Source organism: Ovis aries, chromosome 5, assembly GCF_016772045.2.
Source record: "Ovis aries strain OAR_USU_Benz2616 breed Rambouillet chromosome 5, ARS-UI_Ramb_v3.0, whole genome shotgun sequence".
NCBI lineage: Eukaryota > Metazoa > Chordata > Mammalia > Artiodactyla > Bovidae > Ovis > Ovis aries.
Window position 1 is genome coordinate 37829657 of NC_056058.1, and position 19781 is coordinate 37849437.

Below are 19781 nucleotides of genomic sequence, written 5' to 3' on the forward strand. Positions count from 1 at the left end.
GTTTGTGACTTTTAACTTTTGTTGGAGATCTTCTTCACATTTAGGTCACAAATCTAGTCTCCTACATTTTCTTCTATTCACTTTATATGTTATGTGTAAGTTTTTGTATCCATCTGAAATTAACCTTTTTATGTGGTGTTAGACAAGAATCCAGTGATTTTTCTCATATAAAGAGTTAGCTTTCCCAGTGCCGCTTACTACACACTATCTGTGACTTACCCATCAATGTGGACATCACCTTTAGTGCATACTCAGCTGCCATGTCTTGATGGGTCTGCCTCTTGGTCACCTATTACCTTGGTTTTTAAAGTACCTGAAAGTACAAGTTCTCCTCCATTTCCCCTTCCTTTTTAAAGTTCGTGGACCTTTTAAAAATATAAATTTTAGGATAAATTTATGAAGTTCCCCAAAACATCCAAAAGTAGTTTTAGCTGGGATTGGTTTGAATTTACAGCTTAATTTAGAGAGGATTGACAACTGTATAGATTTGAGTTATTCTATGCAAGAGCTCTAGATTTGTGAAGTTCTACTGGTTATTCTGATGCAAAATCAGGGTTGAAAGGCTCCATATAAATTTATGGAGCTCTGATAACATCTTCTACTGTTTCTGCATTTTGTGACTTTGGTGCTCTCTGCTGTAATATAGGACGAGATAAAACAAAACAGAAATCCACACAGTAAGAAAGAGAGCAAGTCAGGGCGTCCAAAGGATGTCTTAGAACAGGAGCCAAGCTCAGCTGGGCCTCCTGGGGACTAAGCCAGTCAGAAATGGAGGCTTTGTTTCCATCCTTCAAGGCATCCCAACTGCCTATATTGGTTCTCTTTGCTCACATACTCTGTCATCCCACTATCCAGCACCACCTCAGCCTGTACACGGCTTTGGCATAAGCCAGCACTGGCACCAGCCTCCCTGCCCAATCCCAAATTCCTGGGAAGATGCCATGGTGGACCCAGGCTAGTCTGGGTCCAAACAAGTTATCATGATGGAGATGAGATTACTCAGTTTACAGGCATCCTTCATGCATCTTAAGGCTCCCTCAAGGTTCCAGAGTTACTGACTCAGATCTCTGAGTCTCTTTTTCTTCTCTGTTTGGTTTCAGAGTGGAGAGCAGCTCAACGACATGCAGGTAACTGAAGCCAGGGAACTGTATCTTGTGAATTAGGTTGGCTGGATCTTAATCAGAAGGGAGGTCTCCAGAACTGAGATTAGAGGAAGGGTCTTTCCAGGAGCCATGGATGGAGCCTGCATACAAACTCACAAGCTCACTTGCACACACACACAACATGACATGTATGCCTGCACACATACACGCTCATATGCACAAGTGTGATTGCACTCACACATGCACACATTTGTGTGCACTCTGATGCTCCCACATGCATATAACTTTCTGGGTTTTACTAGATTTGTTTCCATCTGGCAGAACTTCCCACATTATCTGACAGAGGGATCCTTGGGGTCCCTGTCCATCAAATGAGTGTGATTTGGGGGTGGAGGGGGAATGGGTTGCTGGAGTGCAGGGTACTGGACTAGATGATCTCAGGGGTCCCCTTCAGTTTTAAAATCCTAACATTGCTGTTCAACAGAGGCCCAGAGCTCACTAGTGATCTCAAGGTCACACTGAGTGATAAGAGCAGCCAGGAAGAACCAGTCCTGAGCTCCTTCCTGTTGACTGGGCGTGTGTGCTAAGTCACTCCAGTCGTGTAGGACTCTGCCACCCTATGGGCTGTAGCCGGCCAGACTCCTCTGTCCATGGGATTCTCCAGGCAAGAATACTGGAGTGGGTTGCCATGCCCCTCTCCAGGGGCTCTTCCTGACCCAGGGATCAACCCCTCTCGCTTATGTGTCGGGCTTTGGCAGACGGGTTCTTTACCACTATCACTACCTGGGGAGCCCTCTTGCGGCCCAGGTCTTGGGAAAAGTGAGCCCGCCTCCATTCCCAGAAACCTCCCTCATTTGCTATCTGTGCTCTGTATGGCACCATGGAATTCAAGAGCCTTCCGGTTAAGGAAGGAAATGAATTCCTCTTATCACGTTCAAAAGCTAGGGAGTGACTTCCATGCCTCTTCAGTTCCAGGGTGGTGGGAGGAGGGGCTTCAGGAGAGGGGTAACTATTCCACCGATTGCTCCATCGGGAGAACTAGACGTTTGCCTATCAGGGGAGGGGACAGGGATGTGGGTGCGGGCAGAACGGTCCCTGGCGGGCACTGACCCTGTGCCTTTGCGCAGTGGATGTGACCCTGGATCCTGGCTCCGCCCACCCCAGCCTGGAGGTCTCCGAGGATGGCAAAAGCGTGTTCTCACGCAGGACTGCGCTGGGGTCAGAGAACCCTCAGTGGTTCTCTGAGCAGACGTGCGTCCTGAGCCGGGAGCGCTTCTCCGCTGGCCGCCACTACTGGGAGGTGCACGTGGGCCGCCGCAGCAGCTGGTTTCTCGGTGTGTGTCTGGCTGCGGTGCCGAGTGCAGGGCATGCTCGCATGAGCCCGGCGACTGGCTACTGGGTGATGGGGCTGTGGAACAGCTGTGAGTACTTCGTCCTAGACCAGCACCGCGTCCCGCTCAGCGTGCGCGTGCCGCCCCGCTGCGTGGGCATCTTTCTGGATGTTGAGGCTGGAAAGCTGTCCTTCTTCAACGTATCCGACGGCTCCCACATTTTCACCTTCACCGACACCTTCTCGGGGATGCTCTGCGCATATTTCAGGCCTAGAGCCCACGATGGCAGCGAACACCCAGATCCGCTCACCATCTGCCCATTACCAGTTGGTGAGAAACGCGTCCTCGAAGAGGAGGACAGTGACGCCTGGTTACAACCCTATGAGTCCTCGAACCCTGCCCTGGGCCTGTGGTGAAGTGCTTTCGTGGCCACTGGACTGGGTCCTGGGCGGCTTCCTGGATACCCAGCTGGCGCTATGCTCTTCTGCTTCCTGTAAAGCCAACAGATACAGTAACCTCACTGTCTGCCCCAGAATGTCGGCAAAGGCTAAAAGGCTCAGCAGAATGGGAGCAAAGAGAGACCTTTGCCTATGTAGATGTGAATGTGTACATGTATGCATATGATTTTTTCTTTCTTTCTTTTTTTTTTTTTTTTAAAGAAAGACAATTCCAAAGTTTATCTGTGTATGTTGTAGGACTGAGCAGGTGAGTAAACATATATTCATGTTGCTAGGAGTCACAGTGTTCACTGTGAAGACATGAAAGAAACTGGAATGGGGAAAAAAGAGGAGAAAATTCATCAGATAAGATTGGGGTATCAGTTAATTTCTGTATTTTAATATTTTTGTATGTATTTTCTAGCTCTACAAAGGTCTGGAAACAATGACACTTCATAAGCAACAAGTTCACCTAAGGCTCAGATGCTAGTTTTCACTGCCAATTAGCACCAAAATGAACTTGGAGAAGTGGTGAGAGTAGAGAACATCTTTTGCTTTTATGTACAAGAATGCTCAAAAACGGACGGGAACATAGCAAAAAGACATTGGAGCTAGGTGAAAGGGGCTCCATTGACCAATTATAGGACAATTTGAACATTAAAATGAATAATGACAAGAATTGCCCAAGAAGAGGTCAATTCACTAAGTGTGCTGAGAGGTTTCTTTAGCCAGAGACAAGAGATACAAAAAGAAAAAAAAGCCCACAAAACAAACAACAAAATATAAAAACATAAAACAAGACATAGGGAAAGGAGAGAATGAAAGAATAATTGTGAACTCGAGGTTTTTACTATGAAATAGATGCATATTGTTGTCAAATAGACAGATGTGATATAGTTCCTGGCTCTGTCTACACTGAGGGCTTAGAAACAACAATACCCCTGTACCAATGAGCATGTCTAGCACTGAGATCTTAGTTTTTAGTTACTATTTACTACGGAAAGGAACCGAGGCTCCTTGCAGAAATGGTGCACTTCAGGGCTGGCGCAGGGAAAATACATGGTGAGATTCTGATCTATACTAGGAAATATTTATTTGGTTTTTGACATAGATTTTAGAACAGAGCTCTTAAACCCTTGAAATTTTCTAAAATATAAGAGTCGTAAGGATGTCTTTGGATATTCATAACAAGCCCTTTAACCACACCTGAATTTATATTACTGAGATAATTTTTAGAAAGCCAGTAAGGATGAGGCTAGTTGCCATGGGAACCAACTGTGTGACCAGAGGGTTGTAACTTAGCCCTACCCTACCCACCTACCTCAAAGAGGGAAAAGGGGCTGGAGACTGAGTTCAACCACCAAGCACCAATGATTTAACCAGAAATGCCTATGTGATGAAAACTTTCCATAAAACCCCAAAAGGACTCGGTTCAGAGAGCTTTCAGGCTGGTGAACACTGGAGATGCAGGGAGAGAGGTGCTCAGAGAGATAAAGGAAGAAGCTCTGTACCCCTCCCACATACCTTCTTCTATGCATCTATTCTACCTGGTTCCTGAACTATATCACTTTATAATAAATCTGTAATCTAGTTAGTAAACTCTTCCTGACTTCTGTGAGCTGCTCTGGTAAATTAATGGAACTCAAGGTAGGGGTCTTGGGAATCTCCAATTTATAGTGAGTGGGTCAGAAGCACAGGCAACCTGGATTTGTAACTGGTATTGAAAGAGAAAGGGAAGTCTTGTAGGACTGAGAACCTGTGGGATCTGACCCTATCTCTCGGGCTTCCCAGGTGGTGCTAGTGATAAAGAACCAGTCTGCCAATGCAGGAGATGCTAGAGATGTGGATTCAATCCCTGGGTCGGGAAGATCCCCTGGAGGAGGGCATGGCAATCCACTCCAGTATTCTTGCCTGGAGAATCCCCTGGACAGAGGAGCCTGGTGGGCTACAGTCTATAGGGTCACAAAGAGTTGGACATGACTGAAGCGACTTAGCATGCACACACTAGGTAGATAGTGCCAGAACTGAGTTAATAGATTGGGGGTGTTGAAAGAAACACGTGGCAGAATGAGTCTGTCTTTTACCAGGATGCAAGAAGTCCTCAAAGAATAGAGGGGGAAATGTCAACTGGACAGAAAAGCCAGTTTAAAGGGACTCCCATTAGCCAAATTTGAACATCAAAGTAATTAATGGGAGTTATAGATTGAGAAAAAAGGAATCCAAGAATATGTGTATCTTTACTGATATACATAAATAAATGAACAAATAAATGGGGGAGAAGAGAAAGTTTTACCAAATCACCCCCACCTCCTTTCAGTCTATGCCCAGTGACCCTCTGTCAAGTTTTCTAAAAGTAGGACCTGGTACATTCAATTCTCCCCACTGTTCACATTTTCCATGCAGCTATTCCTCAAACCTGGGAAAGGATGAAAACAACACCTATGTATGGGTCCCAATCCAGTGTATAAAGCACACCTGTGATGTGAGGCTTACCCTACCTGAGATGGTCTTTGTGGTTAACTCACAGAGACTAGCAGAGCTGAGAGCACCTAGACTTTGACAGCAACACGCAAGTCATCCTTGTCTCCACAGGAATCTTTCATGGAAAGACAAAGATTCCCATGGATCGGGCACATTTTTGGTGGGCTTATATATTGGTACAGCTACTTTGAGGTCAACTTTGTTAACATCAACCCATGTGGAGGACACCGCACCTCTGTCCCCCACACCACTCACATCTCCTCTGAGCCAGGCCACAGTGATGCAGGACCAGGAACTCTGTGTGGCTTTGGGCAAGCAGTGAATCTGCCTGGAACTCAGTTTTCCCAACTGTAAAATGGGGCCAGTCATCATGCTCTGCTGTCCCCATAGGACTGCTGAGAGGCTTTGAGGGGGCCAGTGTGAATCCCTGTAGAGGAGAGGGGTGCTGGGAGGTTGTGTCACAGTTTACCTCTCACACAAGACACTGAGCCCTCTCTGGGTCCCCTTCCTTGAGCTAGCCTCACCTGAACTTTCATATTCATTAAACATGGTGTCATTACATAAAAAAATTTTTCTAAACATGAACATCCTCTGACAAGCAATTCCACATCCAGGAATCTGTTCTACAGAAATATTTACACCTAATGATGCAAAAGGATGCTCACTGTGGCAGTGAAAACAGAGGTTTGGAACCATGTACTTGTAACTAGAACAGATAAATATAGCTTATTCATACTGTGGGGTACCACGGTGCTATAAATTTTTATGGTGCACATATATCTTTACAGGGAGCATATATTGCTTCTGTAATTAAAAAAAAAGTTGATGAGTCTTTTCCTTCTGCCTCATCTCAATCAGAAAAAAGTCACAAGAAAATATTTTTTTCATGTATAATTGAATCCATCTGGTTGAAGAGTCAACACCAGGGTGTAGTAACATGACACGTTGTCATGTCTGTTATGGTTTTCAAATCACTGCCTTTGATTTCCTCTATGAAATCCTTCCTTATTGTTCCTCAGTAGCATCTTGAACAGAGCCCATCATATTCATACAGCTTTGATTATACTGTTCAGTTTGCAAACTCTGACCTTGTATCCAATTCTGACCCCAGCAGGTAGGGGGCCTAATGTGGGGAGGGGGTCATTCTGCCTCTGAAAACTTCCTGTTGCTCTACTCTCACAGGCTCTTGCCTCAGTGCTGAGGCAGGAAGAGGAGACAAGAGGGAGGGTGCAGCCACAGCCTCCCCGAATCCTCCCTATTCCTCAGTTCCCCCAGCCTTGGCTGAGCAACTAATCTCTGCTCCATCCTGTTCGTGCCAGGCCAGCCCAGCACTCCTTTGATTCTGGATCCCTTCACTTGGCAGACAGCATGCTTAGAAGGGATCCAATAAAGTGACTTAATTTTGACTAGCTTCCCAGATGTTCTTTTGACCCGTAGTAAATTCATATGTGTGTGCATAGAGTGCAGACTGGGCATGCTGTCTTCAGGGACCACATCTCCCTGTCTCCTCTTCCTCTGGGTGGATCAAACAAGATGCTATGCTCTTCTTGCAGTCATCACCGAAAATTGCATGATTCTTTGAGGGTTGGATTAGGGGAGTGGCAAGTACTTCCACCAGAGAGGGTTATTGCCTCTCACTGTATGCATTAAAACACCCAAAACCTTGGGGACTCCCTCCCCAGTTTCCTTCCCATCCTCTATCCCCCAAAGGAAATGATCTCATTTAACCTATAAATAATATCTTATTTCATACATTTCTTTTATTTACAGTTTATTGTCAACATGCGTTAGTTACATAAAGTGAAAAATTATGAATAATCAAAGTATAATGATGCAGACTCAAAATAGATATTCAACACAAAAACTACAACCATAAAAGCAGGTTAACTCATGCACACATAGCAGCATAGATACAGCAGATATTTCAAAGGACAGCAAGTGCCTGCTTTTTCATTTGAAGATGGTGGCCATATCATACACTAGAATGCCTCAGTTTATCAGTGCCTGAGAGCCAAAATTCATTTGTAAAAATGTTTTTCACATTGACACTGTTGAAAAAGATAGATTTTCCCGAATTAAGCCTCCTCTCAGGCTTCTTGCCAGTTTCTAACACCTAAAAACTGATACAGAAAGTATTATAAATGTAACTACAATGAATCTTAAAGGTTAAAAAAGTATCTCTCAAAATAATTTAAAAGAATTATTGCAAACAGTAATGCTGGTGCTCTCCCGGATCTACTCCAGCATGAGCATCTCTAGTTCTGCTTCTGCAGCCTTAACCACACTGCCATCCTCTGCTTGCTTCCTTCCCTGGTTCTTCTACTGGTAGCTCCACCCTGGCTCCAGGCAGCCTTGTATCTTCTAACGGTGCCTCCCAAAGACTTGGTCTGAAGCTCAGTCCCACCTGGGCCAAGACTCAGGACACTCCCAACACTGATGAGGCTTGGGGGGCTCCTCCTCCAGCCAACAGACCCCTCTATACTGGTTGCCACAGTTCACATCAGGGTGAGCAACTCTTACCATCGTCTTCTTTCCCAGAAACAGTTTGGAGAAGATTTTGTAAACAAAGTTCCAAAACAACATTATTGCTGGCACTCCTGTGTCATGTGACTGCTGCTGTGTCCCTGATGTTCTCTAGACGTTCCCTGGAGTGGGCCTTTGGAGAAGAGCTGTCAGCAAGAGACCTGGGAGAACCCTAGGACTGAGAAACAGAGATGCAGCTGGTGAGCTGGGCAGCACGGGGTACTGGTTGGAGTCTTTGTGGGTCCTGAATCTGGATATAGAACATAAACCCCACACAAGATGGGGCCCAGCTGTAATCTGTCTTCTACTAATCTGGAAGTCCACAACCTTATTGGAAGGCCAGGTACAGACCACCATTCAAACTGTCACTTGTTACTCTCAGTAGGTCAAAAGTAACTGTAAGTAAGTGTTAGTCACTCAGTCGTGCCCAACTTTTTGCAACCCCATGGACTGCAGCCCACCAGGCTCCTCCATCCTTGCGATTTTCCAGGCAAGGATACTGGAGTGGGTTGCCATTTCCTTCTCCAAAAGATCTTCCCAACCCAGGGATCGAACCCTGGTCTCCTGCACTGCAGGCAGATTCTTTACTGACTGAGCTACACAGGCAAAGGAGCATGAAAAAACAAAAATCAGTGAAAGGAAACAAGTCATTTAGATGGAATTAGGTCCCTCTGTCGGCAGTCAGGGTAGGGAACCTCAGACACAGTAACCTAGACTTCAGATTTCTGCTCTGCAATATAAGAAGCTTAGAAACATGGTTCTAATTCTTACAATAGAAAATAACTGAAAACACTGAAAAAAATCTCAGATCTGTCAGAGTATTGAAGTCACAAGGAAAACTGTTTCCCTGAAAACTAGGGAGATAGGCAGATACAGAAAATCACAGCTTCTAGGTAAAACTGCACAACTCAGAGGAGATTCACACCTAATCAAAACTCACTGTTTTTTAGATAAGACCACTCATCCGGTACCAGTTTACTCAAGCTCAGGTTCTTTACATCTCAATGCAGAAGTGATTCAGTGAGATAAAATGATAGGTAAGTAGATTTACTTAGAGAGACACACATTTCATAGACAGAATGCAGTCCATCTCAAAAGGTGAGAGTGGCCCAGAAAAAAGAGGTGGTTAGTTTTTATGAATTGGGTAATTTCATAGGCTAATAAATAGAAGGCTTATTCCAACTGTCATGGAGAAGGGGTGGAGATTTCCAGAAAGTGGGCCTGACCTTTTATGGTCTGCTTCAGAATTATCATGTTCCCTATAAGTGTACCTTTTAGCATATGCTACTGTACTACGAGTGTATAATGAGGCTTGAGGTCTACTGGAAGTCTAAGCTTCTACCATCTTAGGCCTAGTTAGTTCTAACCAGTTAATGTTGTATCCTCAACAATTGTCATTCTTTAAGGATTGTGCCCTGATCCCTTCCCTCTTGTTTCACAGGCTGTCCAAGTGGAGAAGCCTGCTGGTGGAGAGTATAGGAACACAAACTGTAATTAACCGACTGCTAGAGACAGTGGAGGAGGGCATGGTAACCCACTCCAGTAGACAGAGACAGAAGTGGAATAGCTTGAGTTTAAAACTCAAGGGGACAGCAGTTTTAGTTACCCCATCCACTTTCTTGAGTTTTATCTTTAGGATCCGCACCAAGTTCTCACTGTGAGGACTGGAGGAAAATTCTCTCACTCTACCATCAGGAACAACCATTTTGAAATCTTTCAGGGCACTCAGTTCTTCCTCCAATTCTATGTAACAAAGGCCAGGTCTTAAGGAAAACTACTTTTTCTGACCTGGGGAAGGGCAATTAGCCACTCCAGCCCCCTCTAGCCTTCCTATCATACAGAAGTAAAGAAGGGGGGAGCTGAGGAGTACTTGTGAAGATTATATTCCTGGGGCCCAGACCCATAGAAAACAGACATAATCATAGGACTACAGAATGTTCTGTTTTCCCAACACCTTCTTCTAACACAACCACAGAATCCCTACATAATGACAGAGGTTATAGTTGAACAGAAAATGAAAGGCTCATACTCTTAATAAAGGACTTTGCTAGGAGAAAACAAGAACAAGGACACTAGAGGAAACTGATATCTTGGACAGCTACAGCCAAACCAAACAGCAATCACAGTGTAACTCCCAGCCTGGTCAACATACACCATCACACTAAAGCCAAGTTACCTAGTTCCTGTTACCTAATAGATCATGTTGAGTTTTCAAGAAAATTTACAAAGCTAAAAGCAAGAAAAAAAATAGTCTGAAGAGAAAAAGAAAACAGAACTAAATTCAGATATGGCAATTATTTTTGGAATGATTGGACTAGGAATTTAAAATAACTATGATTGCGATGCTAAGGATTTTAATGGAAAAAGTGGAACACATTGCAAATACAATAGATAATGCACATAGGGAGGCTGAAACTCTGAGAAGGAATCAAAAAGAACTGCTAGCAATTTAAACCACTATTGCAGAATTCAGAGTGCCACCTACTGAATGCAAGAAAATATTTGCAAATCATGTATCTGATAAGGAGATTTAATCCAAAAAATAGAAAGAATCCATACAAGTCAGTAGCAAAAAACTAAACAATACAATTTTAAAGTGTGAAAAGGATCTAAATAGACATTTTCCAAAGAATACATGCAAATAGGTAACAGATATGTGAAAAGATGTTTGACATCACTAATAAGGAAATGCCAATCAAAACCACAGTGAGCTATCACCTCATACCTGTCAGAATGGCTATAATCCAAAATATAAAAAAATAACAAATATTGGTAAAGATGTGAAAAGGGAATCCTCATGCCTTGTTAGTGGAAATGTAAAATGGTGCAACCTCTATGGAAAACAATCTGGTGGGTCCTCAAAAAATTAAAAATATAGCTATCATATGATTCAGCAATTCCACTTGTGGTGTATTTATCCAAAGAAAATGAAAAGACTAACTCAAACATATCTTTACAACCCCATCCCTATTCACTGCACTATTATTTACAATAGCCAAGATGTGAAAACAACCTGTCATCCATTGATGAATGAATGAATAAAAAAGTGCTATTCCAGTCATTAAAAAATAAGGAAATCCTTCCATTTGTGACAACATGTATGGACTTTGAGTGCATTAAGCTAAGTAAAATAAGTCAGAGAGAGGAATACTGTATGATCTCACTTATATGTGAAATATATATATTTTTAAAGGTAAAAGAAAGGAAAAGGTAGCCTAGATTTGGGGGAAGTAGGTTTCCAGAAAGGAGAGCTAGGATCTGTGGCCCCACACTCATGAAGTTATTAGCTCCAGAACCATGAAGGGAGGAGAGTCACAGCAGAATTCCTAGAGAAATACGGCAATGATCCTAATTGACAAGAGAAGGAATGAGGAACACTAGAGACCCATGTGGCAGGCCAAAGACCTCTGCAAAATCATGTAGGATAAACAGGCATGGAGGGTCACTGGCCTCAGAGAGAGGCACAGATGGACCAGGACTGAGGCCCCTGTCGTCCTACTTTCCGAAAACTGGAAGCTTCACCTGCAGCAGGTGCTTGGTAAATCTATCCACTGATAGATCTGACTGTTGTGCTCAAAGCTCAGAGGATGTCAGGCCCTATGCTGAGGGACTGAGGATCCACTGTGGGTCTTGTGGCCTAGCAGGAAGTGAAGGCATTGACCTCTTATATGCAGCAGAAGCGTGTGCACTAGGAACTGGGAAACTGAGAAGCCAAGTGAATGCATGATGGATTCCCACCTGAGCAGGGGTAAGGGTGGGGACAAGGATGATCTCTGAAAGGAAGAGAGGCCTGAAAGATGTCTCATCACGGCCTAGGAGAAAAGGCTAGAGTGGGTTGTCATTTCCTTCTCCAGGGGATCTTCCTGATCCCAGGGATCAAACCCACATCTCTTGAGTCTCCTGCATTAACAGATAAGATTCGTTTACCACTGCACCACCTGGGAAGCCCAGGAGAAAAGGCTAGAGAGAAGGAAAGGGCCAGTCCATGCCACTGAACCAAGGGAGCCCCCAAGAACCTGAAGATTACAGCAGAGTTGGAGTAAGATGAGTGACTGGAAGAGATGTAGGGGCAGGATGGAGAGGCCTTCAGTTCAGTCTCTCAGTCATGTCCGATTCTTTGCGAACCCATGAACCGCAGCACACCATGCCTCCCTGTCCATCACCAACAGCCGAAATCCACCCAAACCCATGTCCATTGTTTCGATGATGCCATCCAACCATCTCGGCCTTTGTCGTTCCCTTCTCCTGCTGCCCTCCATCTTTCCCAGCATCAGGGTCTTTTCAAATGAGTCAGCTCTCTGCATCAGGTGGCCAAAATATTGGATTTCGGCTTCAACATCAGTCCCTCCAATGATCACCCAGGATTGATTTCCTTTAGGATGGACTGGTTGGATCTCCTTGCAATCCAAGGGACTCTCAAGAGTCTTCCCCAACACCACAGTTCAAAAGCATCAATTCTTTGGTGCTCAGCTTTCTTTATAGTCCAACTCTCACATCCATATATGACTACTGGAAAACCATAACCTTGACTAGACAGACCTTTGTTAGCAAATTGATGTCTCTGATTTTTAATATGCTATCTAGTTTGGTCATAACTTTCCTTCCAAGGAGCAAGTATCTTTTAATTTCATGGCTGCAATCACCATCTGCAGTGATTTTGGAGCCCCCCAAAATAAAGTAAGCCACTGTTTCCCCATCTATTTGCCATGAAATGATGGGACCAGATGCCATGATTTTAGTTTTCTGAATGTTGAGTTTTAAGCCAACTTTTTCACTCTCCTCTTTCACTTTCATCAAGAGGCGCTCTAGTTCTTCACGTTCTGCCATAAAGGTGGTGTCATCTGCATATCTGAGGTTATTGATTTTCTCCCAGCAATCTTGATTCCACCTTGTGCTTCCTCCAGCCCAGCATTTCTCATGATGTTCTCTGCATAGAAGTTAAATAAGCAGGGTGACAATATACAGCCTTGATGTACTCCTTTTCCTGTTTGGAACCAGTCTGTTGTCCCATGTCCAGTTCTAACTGTTGCTTCCTGACCTGCATACAGGTTTCTCAAGAGGCAGGTCAGGTGGTCTGGTATTCCCATCTCTTGAAGAATTTTCCAGTTTATTGTGATCCACACAGTCAAAGGCTTTGGCATAGTCAATAAAGCAGAAAGATGGTCTTTTTGGAACGCTCTTGCTTTTTCCATGATCCAGCAGATGTTGGCAATTTGATCTCTGGTTCCTCTGCCTTTTCTGAATCCAGCTTGAACATCTGGAAGTTCAGTTCACATATAGCTGAAGCCTGGCTTGGAGAATTTTGAACATTACTAGTGTGTGAAATAAGTGCAATTGTACGGTAGTTTGAGCATTCTTTGGCATTGCCTTTTTTTGGGGATTGGAATGCAAACTGACCTTTTCCAGTCCTGTGGCCACTGCCGAGTTTTCCAAATTTGCTGGCATATTGAGTGCAGCACTTTCACAGCATCATCTTTCAGGATTTGAAATAGCTCAACTGGAATTCCATCACCTCCTCTAGCTTTGTTCATAGCGATGCTTCCTAAGGCCCACTTGACTTCACATTCCAGGATGTCTGGCTCTAGGTGAGTGTGAGTGATCACACCTTTTTGATTATCTGGGTCCCTACCATTTCTGTTCTTTATTTTGCCCATTTTTGCATGAAATGTTCCCTTGGTATATCTCTAATTCTCTTGAAGAGATCTCTAGTCTTTCCCTTTCTCTTGTTTTCCTCTATTTCTTTGCATTGATCACTGAGGAAGGCTTTCTTATCTCTCCTTGCTATTCTTTGGAACTCTGCATTCAAATGGGTATATCTTTCCTTTTCGCCTTTGCCTTTCACCCTTCTTCTTTTCACAGCTATGGACAGAGATTTGTGACACTGTACAGGAGAGGCTTTGGGGACATAAGAAGATAGTTAGGTGTTCCCCAGGAGGTAGTGTAAGACCATGGCGGATAGGTCACACCCGCAGTGAAAATCAGGTTGTCACGTGTAAGTCTTCTCTCTGGGTTCAGAAGCTAGAAGATGTAAAGTGAGTGTAGGTCACAGAGATTAAAAACCAAACTTATGGTTATCAAAGGGAAAGGGTGGGAGGGAGAAATTAGAAGTTTGGCATTAACATTTACACACTACTATATATAATATAGGTGACTAATAAGGACCTACTGTATAGCACAGGGAATTATATCCAAAATTTTATAATAACCTATAAGGGAAAAGAATCTGAAAAAGAATATCAATACATATGTATAACTGAATCACTGTGCTGTATACTTGAAAATAACACAACATTGTAAATTAACTATACCTCAGTAAAAAATTTTTAAGTCAGGGTAGGTGCTTGCACCGTTGGAGGGAATATAAATGATAGAGTCACCATGGAAGGCTGTATGGAGTTTCCTTTAAAAACTAGGAATAAAACTACCATGTGTGTGCACTAAGCTGCTTCAGTCCTATATGGTTCTTTGTGACCCTTTGGACTGTAGGCTGCTCTGTCCATGGGATTCTGGGAAAAATTCTGGAGTGGGTTGCCATGCCCTCCTTTAGGGGATCTTCCCAACCCAGGAATCAAACCCATTTCTCTTATATCTCTTTCACTGGCAGGTGAGTTCTTCACCACCAATGTCAGTTTTAATGAGGTGGATGAACCTAGAGCCTATTAAACAGAGGGAAGTAAGTCAGAAAGAAATATAAATATTGTATATTAACACATATATATGGAATCTAGAAAGATGGTATGTATGAATTAATTTTCAGGGCAGCAATGGAGAAACTGGAAAATTCTTAAAGAGATGGGAATACCAGACCACTTGACCTACCTCCTGAGAAATCTGTATGCAGGTCAAGAAGCAACAGTTAGAACTGGACATGGAACAATAGACTGGTTCCAAATAGGAAAAGGAGTACATCAAGGCTGTATATTGTCACCCTGCTTATTTAACTTCTATGCAGAGTACATCATGAGAAATGCTGGGCTGGAGGAAGCACAAGCTGAAATCAAGATTGCTGGGAGAAATATCAATAACCTCAGATATGCAGATGACACCACCCTTATGGCAGAAAGAGAAGAAGAACTAAAGAGCTTCTTGATGAAAATGAAAGAGGAGAGTGAAAAAGTTGGCTTAAAGCTCAACATTCAGGAAACTAAGATCATGGCATCCGGTCCCATCACTTCATGGCAAATAGATGGGAAAACAATGGAAACAGTGACAAACTTTATCTTTTGGGGCTCCAAAATCACTGCAGATGGTGATTGCAGCCATGAAATTAAAAGACGCTTGCTCCTTGGAAGAAAAGTTATAACCAACTTAGACAGCATATTAAAAAGCAGAGACATCAATTTGCCAACAAAGGTCTGTCTAGTCAAGGCTATGGTTTTCCGGTAGTCATGTACGGATGTGAGAGTTGGACTACAAAGAAAGCTGAGCACTGAAGAATTGATGCTTTTGAACTGTGGTTTTGGGGAAGACTCTTGAGTCTCTTGGACTGCAAGGAGATCCAACCAGTCCATCCCAAAGGAAATCAATCCTGAATATTCATTGGAAGGACTGATGCTGAAGCTCCACTACTTTGGCTACTTGATGCAAAGACTCATTGGAAAAGACCCTGATGCTGGGAAAGATTGAAGGCAGGAGAAGGGGATGACAGAGGCTGAGATAATTGGATGGCATCACCAACTCAATGGACATGAATTTGAGTAAACTCCAGGAATTGGTGATTGACAGGGAGACCTGGTGGGCTGCAGTCCATGGGGTCGCAAAGAGTCAGACAGGACTGAGCAGCTGAAATGAACTGCATGGAGAAACAGACATAGAGAAAAGAATTATGGACATGGGGAGGGGAGAAGAGAGACGGTGAGGTATGTGGAGAGAGTAACATGAAAACTTACATTACCATGTGTAAACTAGATAGCCAATGGGAATTTGCTGTATGACTCAGGGAACTCAAACAAGGGCTCTTTGACAATCTAGAGTGGTGGGATGGGGAGGGAGATTCGGGAGGGAGGGGACATGGGTGTACCTGTGGCTGATTCTTGATATATGACAGAAAACAACAAAATTATGTAAAGCAATAATTCTTCAGTTAAAAAATAAAATTTTAAAATATATATTAATAAGTTAAAAAAAAAAAGGGATGCATTCGAGCCAGTTCTAATGAGGTGGATAAACCTAGAGTCTATAATATAGAGTGAAGTCAGTCGAAAAACAAATATCATATATTAACATGTATATATGGGATCTAGAAGGATGGTACTGATGAGCGTATCTGCAGGGAAGCAGTGGAGCCGCAGACATAGAGAACAGACTTATGGACATAGGCAGTGGGAGGAAGGCTCTAGGGTGGGATGAATGGAGAGAGTAGCATGGAAACACACGCACTACCATACGTAAAGTAGATAGCCAAAGGGAATTTGTTATATGACTCAGGGAATCCTGGTGGCTCAGATGGTAAAGAATCTGCCTGCAACATAGGTGACCCAGGTTCCATCCCTGGATTTGGAAGATCCCCTGGAGAAGGACATGGCAACCCACTCCAGCATTCTTGCCTGGAGAATTCCACGGACAGAGTGTCCTGGTGGGCTGCAGTCTGTGGAGTCACAAAGAGTCGGACATGACTGAGCGACTAACATGTTTCACTTCTCAGAAAACTCAAACTGGAGCTCCATAACAACCTAGAAGGGTGGGGCGGGGTGGGAAGTGAGGGAGAGGTTCAAGAAGGAAAGGACAGATGTATACCTATGGCTGATTCATGTTGATGTATGGCAGAAACACACACAGTGTGTGCTTAGTCACTCCAGTCGTGTCTGACTCTGTGACCCCATGGACTGTAGCTCACCAGGCTCCTCTTTCCATAGGATTCTCCAGGCAAGAATACTGGAGTGCATTGCCATGCCCTCCTCCAGGGGATCTTCCCAACCCAGGGCTTGAACCCAGGTCTCCTGCATTGCAGGTATATTCTTTACAATCTGAGCCACCAGGGAGGCCCAAACAAAATATTGTAAAGCAATTATCATTCAATTAAAATAAACTAAAAAAACGAAGGTAGGGAGACAGGGCAGAAGATGAGTTCTCAGGTATAGGCAAAAGGGAGTGTTGGCTTGGAAGAATGGTGAGAGTAACCGGGACATCCAAGAAGCACTTCAAACATAACCTGAGGACAAATGAGCTTTTGATGTCCCACCCTCTCCCAACCAACTTGCTCCCTGCCCTTGCATCTCATGCATGCTCTTACTCAGTTGCGTCTGACTCTTTTCGACTTTATGGACTGTAACCCACCAGGCTTTGTCCATGGAATTTTCCAGGCAAGAATGCTGGAGTGAGTTACCATTTCCAACTCCAGGGGATCTTCCCTACCCAAGCATTGAATCTGCACCTCTTGCATCTCCTTTATCACCGCACTACCTGGGAAGGCCTCCCTGCCCTTGCTAACTCACTTCACTTCTTCCTGTTGCTCAAGATCTTGGTGCCATCTTTAACTCTTTGTCATATTTCAGCCTAGCCTATCCACAAATTCAGCTTTACTGGCCCAGTCACCCCAGAATTGCATCACTTCTTATCATGTGGTCTGAGACATCTTTTTTGGCACCTAGAATGTGGCAGTAGCTCCGCTTAGCCTCCCGGTTTGCCTTTGGACTTTTCTGTTTTGACAAGCTATTCCCTCTCAGGCTGCTGAAATACAGTGCTGAGCCCATTGTCTGAGCCTCCCCTGCAGCCATCACTTCCTTCCAAAACCATCCAGAATGTGCTCTGGCTAGTGCAGCTAGACTTACATTGAGGAGATTTCTGTTTTGTTTGGGGAACAGTGAGGCCTGTCACCTAGCTCAAGTAGAGATTGTATATCAAAGCTTACCCTGGCCACTGTTTTGCCACCTTCCCACCACCCTGGAGGTGTTCAAAAGCTTTTTGGCTGTGTGGACCCTTGGACTGAATCCTATCACCTCCTATCTCCAACTTGAACCATTTTCACAAGGAATTCTGTTTCTGCTCTTGAGAGGGTACCTACTCCAGCCTAGTTGTGGTCACTCACGTTTTACTTGAGGTTCAGCAGCTCCTCCAGGCTGTGGAAGTGGATGGGGCTTCTGGAGGTTTTGCTCCAGAGGGACCCTGAGCCACTGTGAATCTACCAGTTACAAATAGAGCAGCCTGTGCTTCTCCGGCAGCCCTCTCTCCCTGCATCTTCTACAAGACTCCATGAGAGACTATGTAGGGAGATATCAATTGGCCACGTGGTTGTGGTCAAACTCTCTTGCCCCACTCCACTCATGTCCTACAGCTGGGATCATTTGTGGCACTGAGCATGCGCATCGTGGTGTGATTATATATATAAGCAGCACCTGAAACACTCTTGGAGAGTGAGTCAAGGTGGTGGCATTGTTTGTGACAGCCGTTAGAGAGTAAAGCATGTCTGCCTTGCTGCTGTGAATAATGTTTGCAGTTCCTACTGCTCCTTGGACCTTCTTTCAGCTTCCCAGCTGGACCCTTGCCTACCCTGGGTTCAGCAAACAGTGAGATGCAGCAAGACAGACCATATCAGGTGTTTGCTGTTGGTGTGGGTGTAAAGAGGAGCCCAGATCAGAGCTCACTAAGGGCCAGGCACTGCAGACCAAAGATGAATGTTGCTCTTAAGAAGGCCAGGCTACAAAAAGACAGCTGGAAATAGTCACAAGTCAGTAGGCAAGGCCCCAAGACAAAGAGGCACAGTCAGGATGGGCAGATCCTCGGAAGCTCCCATAGCATGCAGTGCTGGAACTAGTCTTTACCATTTAGGATGCTTCAAAACTTTCCTGGGGCTTTCATAAATACAGATCCATGACTCCCAGCCCCAAATAATCTTATTCAGGAGTCAGGAGAACTCACAGGTTTAATGGGTTCAGGGTGATTCTGACTTAGGTGGGTCTATTTTAGAAGCCTGGAGACTCAGACTGCTGTGGGGAGGGGAGCAATGGGCTGATGGTCATCAGCCAAGGAAGGTCACATGGGAAGGTTTGGAGCCCCAGTATATTTCCTAACAGTTCTGGTGGGTCTGGATATGCAGTATACAAGTAGTATAGATAGGGAAGGAAAAGTGAAGCTAAAAGGCAGTTGTGCTCAACAGATGTCCCAAGATGCATGTAAAAGGACAACACTGTCCCAAATGTTCTCTAGGAGTGAAGGTCCTGGTACCTTCCAGAGGAGACTCAGTGACACCTGATCTTTCAATCACTTCTCTAGAACAGATTAATCCTTCCTTCATGTCCCTCCTTCTTGGGATCGAACAGTCCAGTGCTCAGCTTTCAGCAACTCTGCATTGGCACCATCTTCCCAACTGCAGCACAAACATGAGGCTCACTGTCTTCCAAATTCAGTCCTGCCTCACCCTTAGAACCACCAACTGCTGCTCTTTGAGCTACAAGAAAGACTCACACAGGATATGAATCTTGGAGATACTAATTTTTTTAAACTGCATGAAGAGTTTCAGAACAAGGAATAGAAAAATCTCACCCAGACCAGGTGAGGTCAAAACTTGCTGGTGATTAAGACCCCACATTTCCATTGCAGGGGCCACAGGTTCAATGCCTATTCTGGGAACTAAGATCCCACATGCCCCATGGTGCAGCCAAAATAAAACAAAAACTTGCTGGATGTCAAACTCCAAGGATGGTACCTTACTCCTCTCCTCCCCACCTCCACTACTCTATTGGTGATTTTTTTTCTAGATGGGGAAAAAGTGGAAACAGTGACAGATTTTATTTTCTTGGGCTCTAAAATCACCACAGACCATGACTGTGGCTGTGAAATTAAAAGATGCTTGCTTCTTGGAAGATAAGCTATGACAAACCTAGACAGCATATTAAAACTCAGATATCACTTTGCCAACACAGGTCTGTATAGTCAAAGCTATGGTTTTTCCAGCAGTCATGTATGGA

The 19781-nt window shown here is 44.2% G+C and overlaps 1 protein-coding gene and 1 long non-coding RNA gene across 7 annotated transcripts in view; one reads left to right on the forward strand and one right to left on the reverse strand.

Annotated features, from left to right (window-relative positions):
• Positions 1–4470, forward strand: part of BTNL9 (butyrophilin like 9) — a 53578-nt gene extending 49108 nt beyond the window's left edge. For all 6 annotated transcript variants that reach the window (XM_042250395.2, XM_004008732.5, XM_042250396.1 and 3 more), the window contains 2 exons: positions 1101–1127; positions 2231–4470. In XM_042250395.2, coding sequence (XP_042106329.1) covers positions 1101–1127; positions 2231–2850 — 647 coding nt within the window. In that variant the 3' untranslated portion in view covers positions 2851–4470. The remainder of the gene's footprint in view (positions 1–1100; positions 1128–2230) is intronic.
• A 2624-nt stretch (positions 4471–7094) lies between these two features.
• On the reverse strand, positions 7095–18076 carry LOC121819638 (uncharacterized). Its single transcript, XR_006059927.2, has 2 exons — positions 17903–18076; positions 7095–8053 (listed from the first exon to the last, which is right to left on the reverse strand). It is a non-coding gene; the product is annotated as an uncharacterized LOC121819638 (long non-coding RNA).
• Between the last annotated feature and the right edge of the window lie 1705 nt (positions 18077–19781).